The sequence below is a fragment of the Papaver somniferum genome, chromosome 4, assembly GCF_003573695.1.
Source record: "Papaver somniferum cultivar HN1 chromosome 4, ASM357369v1, whole genome shotgun sequence".
Lineage (NCBI taxonomy): Eukaryota > Viridiplantae > Streptophyta > Magnoliopsida > Ranunculales > Papaveraceae > Papaver > Papaver somniferum.
In genome coordinates this window covers 77246495-77256211 of record NC_039361.1, presented here as the reverse complement: position 1 = coordinate 77256211, position 9717 = coordinate 77246495, and the positions used below count along the sequence as shown (strand labels likewise).

Genomic DNA, 9717 nt, shown 5'->3' with positions numbered 1-9717 from the left:
AGATCAAGAAGAATGTCTTTCAGATTAAGTCTTTGTCATCTCCAGGGCCAGATGGCTTTCAAGCAGGGTTCTATCAGCAAAACTGGGAGATTGTAGGAAGTGATGTTATCAAGATGGTGCAGGAATTCTTCAAAAATGGTAAAATTTTAAAAGAACTAAATCACACCTTCCAAACCCTCATACCAAAGAAAAACTGCATACAAACCCCATCTGACTTTAGAGCAATAAGTCTATGCAATATTTCATACAAAATCATCTCAAAGATTATGACAAATATATTAAAACCTATTCTCCACAAAATTATCTCTCCCTGGCAAGCCGCCTATGTCCCTGGAAGGAATATTATGGATAATACAATCATTCCACATGAAATTTTGCACTATATGAAGAAAACCAGAGCTATCCATGGTGATGTTGCTGTTAAATTGGACATGTCAAAAGCATTTGACAAGATGGAATGGAGCTTCATCACAAAAATTCTGCAAAGATTTGGTTTTAGTGAAAAATGGTGTCAGCTGGTGGACCAATGCATCTCAACTGCTTCCATATCTATATTGCTCAGTGGTTCTCCAATTGAAACAATGATTCCAACAAGAGGTCTTAGACAAGGAGACATTTTATCTCCATATCGTTTCGTCATATGCATGGAAAGCTTCAGCAGAATGATCCAAACAGAAGTGGAGAAAAAGAACATCATTCCTATATATCTAGCTAGAACTGGCCCTCCAGTTTCACGTTTATTTTTTGCAGATGACTGCATCTTGTTTTCTACAGCCAAAAAATCCTCCATAGATAATCTTCAAAGAGTCATTCATAGCTTTTGCAAAGTCTCTGTCCAAATGGTGAACCTCGGCAAATCAAGTCTGCACTTCAGTAAGAGACTTAGTGAAGAAGCCAAGAAATATGTTTGTGATACTATGGGGATGAACATTATGCCTTTAGATGAGAAGTACTTGGGAATAAACCTCTTCATAGGCAGGAAAACAACAAAATGCTTCAGCAACATTCAAGAAAAGATGCAAAAAAGAATTCAACAATGGCAAGCTGGGATGGTTAATCAATTAGGGAGAAGCTCACAAATCCAATCAGTTACAGACTATATGGCTCAATTTCAGATGAGGTGTTTTATCCTTCCTCAACAGACCATAAACCAATTAGAAGCAACTCAAAGAAGGTATTGGTAGAACAAGAATATTGGCAAAGGCATTTATTTCAGATCTTGGAGTGTTGTTTCAATTCCTAAAAGATGGGGGGGCCTAGGTTTTAAAAAAAATAAAAATCTTCAATGAAGCTTTGATCACTAAGTTGGCTTGGAGGCTAGTTCAGGAGAAAGGAAAGAATTGGGATCTTATTCTAGAAGCTAGGTACTTCAAACAAGAAAATATTCTTCAAGAAGACTTCTCAGACAAAGGCACTGAAATTTGGAAAAGCATAGTTAAAGGCATTGAATGGGTAAGAAAGTTTCATATCTGGTTAATTGGAGATGGTAAAACTTTCTATTCTTTCAAAGACAATTGGATTCAAGGTTACACAGCTCAACAACTTCAATAAAATTTGGTGAGAATGAAGTCATTCCTTATCACATGAAGGTGGCTGATTTTATTGATAAAAACACAAGAAACTGGAATATTAGTCTCCTACAAATTTACTTCACTCAAGATCAGATAGGAAAAATTCTCAACATAAAGCCTTCCATTCAGCATGAAGATACAATCCAATGGTCTCTCACAAGCAATGGAATGTTCACTGTTAGCTCTACCCACAAAGCTATTCTTTGTCATTACAATCAAAGTCTTCTCAGCAAAGAAGAGGAAGATAAATTCTGGCTAGGGTTATGGCACTTAAAAATACCACACAAATGTCAGTTGTTCATATGGAAAGTGGCTCAGGATATTCTCCCTGTAAATCACAAATTCAATAGATATGGCCAGATGCAAGACAGTAGCTGCAGAAGATGCCAAAATGAACCTGAAACCACCACTCACGGGCTTGCTCAGTGCACTTTTGATATAAGAGTTTGGAGTGCCATATCTCCAGACATTGCTCAAGAAATAAGTAATATACAAGACATTCAACAGTGGATAAAGTCTTGGGAAAACAAGGATTCAAGAATAAATTTTGTAACTCAGGGCAATATAAACCTGATTGTTATAACAATGTGGTTTATATGGAAGTCAAGGTGTGATTTGGTCAAAGTGTGATTTTCATTTGAAAACAAGAGATGCTCCATCAACAACATGAAGATCGGAATTCTCCAGTTCTGCACAGAAAATAAAATTCAAACTAACATATATTTGAATCAGATGCAGGTGTTATGTCACAGCAACATAACTGTTAGAGGAACTAATTCTAACACTAACAACTGCAATCCTCCTCATAGAGGAATGCTGAAAATCAACATTGATGCCTCTGTTTTACTTGAAAGTCATTTTGCTGGAATTGCACTAATTATCAGAGATTTTACAGGTCAACTGGTGGAAGCATGGACCATGATAGAGAGAGTTAGAGATCTCCCCCAGGCTGAAGCAATTGCAGCCCTCAAAGCCCTCTAATGGATCTCTCAATTGCAACTTCAGAATGTCATGGTTGAAGGTGATAACAACAAGGTGATGGATAACATCAACGGTCTGTATAATATCTCTCCTTGGGAAGATGGTAATATTATCAGGGAATGTCAGCATCTAGTTAAGTTTTTAGATTCTGTTGTGGTGTGTTTTAGAAATAGAAAATATAATCAAGTGGCTAATCTTCTGGCCAGCTATGCTAGGATTAACAATTGTAGTATAAGATGGAATGTGAATCTTCCAGACAATGTTATGGCTAAAATTGAGATTGAAAATACTGTCATGTAACTCTATTCTTCCAGTTGGCTTTCGATGAAAATCTTTGTGTTTTTCTTTCAAAAAAAAAAAACTCATTTGCATCTCTTTCCACAATGACACCGGGGAGCTGCAACTCCACTGCCTTCTTGAGGACATCCCAAATTGCTCTAGTTTCGGCTTCTTCAGGAGAAAAAATTTCAAAAGTGATAGCAACACAAAAGGTAGCTTTATTTGCAGAGTTTCTCATTACATAGCCTGCACCATTTTCCATTGACACTAAGTCAAAAGATCTATCAATATTACATTTAATCCATCCACCAGGGGGGCGCATCAATTTTACAGAACTAACAACGCTCAAAGGGGTTTTAGGAATACAAGAGGGTTTCCTATAAACTATCATAGACCTAGCTCTAACGGTAACAACACATGGATTTTCCTTTTTATCTCTTAAAATGAAGTTATTCCTGCTACTCCAAATATACCACATAATAGAAACAAACAGGCACTTGGATTCATAGGAAAAAGCACCATAAATATTAACCATCCAATGAAATAACCAATCCAAAAACGTAGAGTTATAAAAGTTGTTGTCTGGAAGACACAGAGCAGAGGAGTGCCAAACATCACTAGCAAAGGGACACAAAACCAAAACATGCATAACAGATTCATTAGAAGACTAACATCTATGGAAAATCACAGAACTAATAAGCATTCTGATCTACAGAATAGTTTTAGCAGGCAGAGCATTTTTGGATGCTCTCTAGAAAAATAACTGTATACGGTGTGGGACCTTAATTTTCCATATATACTTCCAAAGATATGTACTTGGGGAAGGTCCGAGACCTCAAAAACCCAAGTAGGCAAATATAGAACTAAATTAGTCATTCTTTGAAAGCTCCCAAGCTCTCTTGTCAAGAGTGCACAAGTGGCTTAAGTGAATAGTGACAATCTTCTCGACATAAACATTATCGAAATGAATGTTTAATGTGAACACATTCCAGAATCTGATATTCCGGTCAATGAAATAAAAAACCTTTAGACTAGGGTTTTAAGGGACCAAAGAATTAGGCTTAGAGAACCCATAGTTGGGATCTAGTTACCACACCATGGGTCAATAAATCCGAGAATAGGTGGAAGAACACTTAGCATTAAGTAAATCAGAGTTAAGGAAATATATGGCTTTAAGAGTGGTGCTTAAAAGAGAGTTAGGGGTCTCTACAAGCTTTAGGCATTTCTATCCATCATAACAAGATTATTCAATTCAGCTTTCCTAAAACCCAACCTCCCTTCACTTTTAGGGCCACAAAGAATTTCCCAACTTAAGAGATGTAGTTTTCTGTCCTTGGGGTCTAAGGCTTCTCTCCACTAAAATTTACAAAGATATGAATCCATATTTCGACATGGGACTTTAGGGATCAAAAAGGCAGCCACTTGATAGATATGGATGACCTGCCCAACATGTTTAAACAGAGAAGTACATGAAGCTTGAGGTAAAAGTTTATGATACCAAGTGGATGCTCAAGCATCCACGGACTGTAAGAGGTCATATGAGTTTGGATTTTGGATTTCTGAAAATTAATGAGGTACCCAAATATTTTATCCAAGGTCAAGGGAAAGAATATTCAAGATGTTAGACAGTTGACTAGTCAAAGTATTGAGCATGCCTTTACTAAACAGAATTCCAGATTTATCAAAGTTTATTTCCTGACAAGAAGCAAGACAATATTTATGAAGATATTCCTTAGTGGTTTGAAAATCATGCACGAATAGCTTTAGAAAAAAACAAGCAATCATCAGCAAAAAGCGGGTGGGTTATAGTTGGAGCAATCCCTCAAATTTTGATCCATTTAACAAGATCCAACCTAGTTATCTTATCAATATAAGAGGATATAGCTTCGGAGTACAAGATATAAAGTATCTCATTTTCCAAGATTCGGTTTTATTCAAGCCAGTTAATACACCATTAACGAGGACATAATAGGAAACAATGGAAAGACATTGTATTAGGCTTTGGACATATCAACTTTGTAACGGCTAAACATTTCTTTCCCTCATAATGGTTAATAGTAAAAACAACTTTATTGTCAAGGAGTATGTTATCAGATTTACTCCTTCTAGAAGCACTATGATTTTGGGAAATGAGACCATTAATCTATTAGATAAGATTTTAAAGAGGATCATAAAGAAAAATTATACAAACCAATAGGTTTATTGGGTATGAGAGTTATATTAGTGTGGTTAAGAAACTAGCCATGAACCTTCTTATAATATCTCAGTGATTTTGATAAAACAAACCTGTGAAACCATCAGGGTCGGGTGCTTTCTTACCCTCGCCCTCCAAATTTGGAAAGCAACTCAAGATTAATGGGGTATTGAGGTAATTATTGTCATCTGAAGAGAATTTGGTGGGAAGGCCAGACAAAATTTCTTCTTGGAAGAATTGGGGACTAGAAGAGTATGGTTTTAAAATAATCAATAAAGGAAGTTCTTATTCTATCTCTATCGTTTAGAGTAGCACCAGAAGCATCCTTAATCCAACTAATACCATTTCTCTTTCTCTTGAAGAGGATAATTATATAAAACTAAGGTGTATTCCTATCACCTTCCAAAAGCCAAATTTTTCTAGACTTATCTTTCCAATACAACTCCTCAAAAGAATATAAGAAACCCAATCTAGCTTTAAGTCTAAAAAAGAGAAGGAGTTAGTGGAGTCACTAGTCTGTATTTCAGAGATATCATTTATAATGGTAGATATATTAGTTTGAATATTACCAAAAAAAGTTATATTCTATTCTCTGAGCCCTTTTTTATGTTTAGTAATATGGTTTTAAGCTTATAGGCAGGTGAACCTATCACATTAACGGACCATGTGTTGGAAATAATATCTTTACAATTTGGATCCTCAATATACATAGACATAAAGTGAAAAGGTTTAGACATGCATTCACCTTAAAATTGAAGCCAGTATGCGGACAATGGTCAGAGGAGTCACTAGAAAGATTGCTGACACAAAGTTTGGGAAAGAGCATCTCAATAGGTTGGTTTATAAGGCATCTAATAAGTCTTTCAAGAATCAAACCAGCACAAGTTCGCATATTAGACCAAGTGAATCTTAGTCCTGAAAAACCTAGATCATGTAAGTCAAACACATGGCAGAAATTCCTAAGATTTTCAAAATCAACATCATCAACTTCTAAACCACCATTCTTATATTAAGTACCTAGGAGAGAATTAAAATCATCAACAAAAAAGGTTGGGCCATTATGAGGGATCTGTGGGATTTCACATTGGCTAGGAAAAAAATATCTCTAAGGTTCTAGTTGGATTCTCCATGTACAAAGTGAATGTGAAAGAGTTTGAAGTGTATAATGTCATTAGTAGTAACATAGATGCCTCTAGAGATATACGACATAATATTGAGATCAAGTTCATATTTTCTAGACCAAAACCAAACCATCACTTTTACCGATACACGAAGCATTAAACGCACAAGGGAATCCCATATTTTTTTCAGTTTCATGGTTGCAGTGTCATTCTTCATTTTTGTTTCAGATAGAAAAACAATATATGGATTGACGTTTCTAAAAGGATGCTAAGTTCCTTATTATCAGCTTTTTCCCCTGAGATCCTCACATTCTAACAGATCATGTTCACATTATTGACAGGAAAAGAAGTAGAAGGTATCAACAGAATCATGAGTGATAATATCAGATTTAGCAGATCCATCATTGTTATCAAGTTGAGAACTTCACGATTCACTACTCCAATAATTTCCATGAGTATAGTTGAGATCTAGAGATACGGACTCATGAGAATAATTATTGCAGGCACCATGACTAGCCGGAGGGCAGACACCATGACTAGTCGGAGGGTGATAAGATGGTTTAAGAACTTGCTCATAGAGATTGATCAGGAAATTTAAAAGCTCAATATGGTTTGTATTTAAAATGGGAGGAAGGTTTCCAAGATGGGTAATTGGTGGACAAAGATTGGTGTAATTAGGCTCACACCCATCCTCAGCTGAAGGTGGAACCACAATGACACTGGCTAAAGCAGACTTAGCACCCTGATACACTTCCTAGCATCTGCACTAGGACTGATTTTCCTCTTAAGATTAACAAGAACATCATGTTTAGCCGCTATAGAACTAATTTCTTCTCTAGATAAGGGAGGAGGATTCAGGGTTCAGGGGTAATAGCTGATATAAATTTCTTCATATAGGCAGATTGAGAACATTGGATTTCACTGACCGATTTAGGGGTAGATATATTATGAGCTTGAATCGATCTCGAGATAACCGGGAGACCTTTGTCTAGAATTATTGCAGAGTGTGTGTGAACAGGCCCAACATCATAGATCCTCAAGATTGGATATTTACTTGTAAACGGTCCCATGTTGATTTGTCTACGGAGAGAATCTGAATCAGAATATGGGTTTGAATACCCAACTGCCACAACTTTACCTTTGTCAATATTACTAGATATCGAAGTATCCTCTACAATATTCATGGTAATATCTGAATATCCTTCAATAGGGTTAGTGGAATCTACACTAGACACTTAACTTAAAGAATCAATGGCATGTTGTGGAGACATCCACCTAGAAACAATAACTCGAGTTGGTAGATTTTTATGAATAAATGAGTGACTAGAGTCTCCTAGTGGTTCAATCTTTTTTTTTCTTAGCTCTAGTGTGCAAATCATCTTTATGATCATTGATATAACAGGAGTGACAGAATGATCTTGGAACCATCAAATATTTATACTCAATGAGAAAAGCTTAAGTTCTACGTTAGTGACCAGAGGGATACCACTTGGTAAAGGATTTTGAACAGAGATTCTTAGCATACTTTAGTATTTTTCTGTAGACGATGATTACCATATGGATCCTTAATTTCAACTAATACCCCGAGTCTGGAAGTGAGAATCCCGAGGTCTTCAAACTATGTACATTGTTTAGGAACATTGCATAGGATAAGCCACGTAAGCTGTTTGGAAAAAGTATTCTGATAATTATTTGGCCAACCTGAAAATGGAACATCTCGTCAGAAAATTAAATAACCACCATCATACCATGGTCTTTCTCATTTACTCTATTGAAATCAACCCCATCTAGGAAATAGATTGAAATCTTATTTTTTAAACCATAGAAAAGTAGTGATTGTTGGAGTTTCAACCAAAGGCCATCAAGTGCAGATATAACTTCTTAGTGATGTTGGAATAAGAGATTCGCAACAGAAATGACCAATCTGAAAATGCAGGGGATACAAAATACACCCAACTTTTTCGCTCGACAACCTGTATAGATAAAACTTAATATAATTGCAAGTAGACCAACTTAATGATCCTTGACAATATGTATATAGAGTTAATATCTCAACCTTTACTCAATCAGTATGTATATGGACATAAGGTCCGTGAACCTGATTGTTAAGCAGAGTACTTGGACGATATCAAAAATCAATATCCAAGATCAATCTAGTTATATCCAAATAATTCAATTTGAATTATGGCAAGTGATTAAACTTGTTATATCTATCTTTCAAGATACGAATTCTACAGGAAACAAGTCCCATAATTGATTACAATTAAGCGGACGTATCTACTTAGATTGAATAAGAACAAACCTGCGTAAATCCAATTATAAAGATAAACAATAAATATGGAAAATGAAAAACACAAGACACCAGAAATTTTGTTAACAAGAAAATTGCAATAACAGAAAAACCCTGGGACCTCTTCCAGATTGAACACCACATTGTATTAATCCGTTACAAATACTAGCTTACTATCATACTTGTTAAAGCATTGCTCGGTCGAACTCGCAAGTGTTGCTATCTCAAGCTTGTTGTCAAATTTAGTTGTCAAAAATATATCTTGATTTCTAGTCTACAATTAGTTAAGTCTCGGACTAGGACAGAAATGTAGTTGAGAAACAGTGGATCATGACAGTCATCATTGTGTTTTACCGTTTAAAGGCGAAGATCAACCGAAGATTTTGGAGAATTTCATCAACAAAAGGTAGGTGAAGACTGAACCACCTATTTCTCAAGTTATATTCCCTTTTCTATCATTGAGAAAGTGTGGCATAACAAATTCGATTATTATGCATAAACAAGAATTTCGAGTCAAGTTTATCTTGATAATTAGTTCTCGAAATATAATGACTAAGCTTAATGAACATTTTTCATACTTGATGAATCTCGGTTAAGGACAATTTATTTTTCGGAATCAAAACCATGATTCAAGTTTTATCGCTCGAAAATAGCCAGACATTGATGTTATTCGGGAATGTTTCGAATCGATTTAGAGAGAAATATAGAACTACCATAGATTCATTAACAAGACAGTACGTGTTATCAGTCTTACAAACTGGGAAAACTGTTATAAGTCTGAACCCGTATTACATGTACACATTCACGTAACAAAGTAGATATATATCTAATTGCAGATTGTGTTATGCATATTCTTATGTATATCATGTGAAAAATATGTTCAACTCGTGAACCGGGTCGGTACGCATACTCGCATGCAAACCATTTCGGAATTGTGGTCACGGAACCGGGATCAGTATCCAAACTGGTACACACACCAAAATAGTTATGTGTTCCCGAACTCGGTTTAATATCCATACCGGTATGCAAACAAAAATATTTATGTGGGATCCGGAACCGGTCATAGTCTTAAGGTTTCCAAGCCGGTAAGAATACCTAAATATTTTTGTTAACTCCAGAACTTGGTTTAGTTAAATGTTTACAAACCAGTACATGTACTCTGACTGACCTGACTCACGAATGGTTATGGTATTTGTACTTTGTGCATTTACTAGCCACGTCGATTATCTTCAAGTGCAATTAAATTATATCTACGAGATAATTAGAATTTGATTAATTCTA

General features: G+C 35.7%; 1 protein-coding gene across 1 annotated transcript; it reads left to right on the top strand.

Annotated features, from left to right (window-relative positions):
• The first annotated feature begins 383 nt into the window (after window positions 1-383).
• LOC113272718 lies at window positions 384-2552 on the top strand. Its single transcript, XM_026522517.1, has 3 exons — window positions 384-1174; window positions 1317-1452; window positions 2310-2552. The coding sequence occupies exons 1-3, from the start codon at window positions 384-386 to the stop codon at window positions 2550-2552; spliced, it is 1170 nt and encodes a 389-aa protein (XP_026378302.1).
• The last annotated feature ends 7165 nt before the right edge of the window (window positions 2553-9717 follow it).

What these genes read in the sequence shown, in the direction of transcription:
- LOC113272718 (XM_026522517.1), top strand. Translation starts at nt 384, where the DNA reads ATGAAGAAAACCAGAGCTATCCATGGTGATGTTGCTGTTAAATTGGAC. An exon ending in TTAGAAGCAACTCAAAGAAG is followed by an intron (nt 1,175 to 1,316) that starts GTATTGGTAGAA and finishes GTTGGCTTGGAG; the next exon opens with GCTAGTTCAGGAGAAAGGAA. An exon ending in TAGTTAAAGGCATTGAATGG is followed by an intron (nt 1,453 to 2,309) that starts GTAAGAAAGTTT and finishes AATCAGATGCAG; the next exon opens with GTGTTATGTCACAGCAACAT.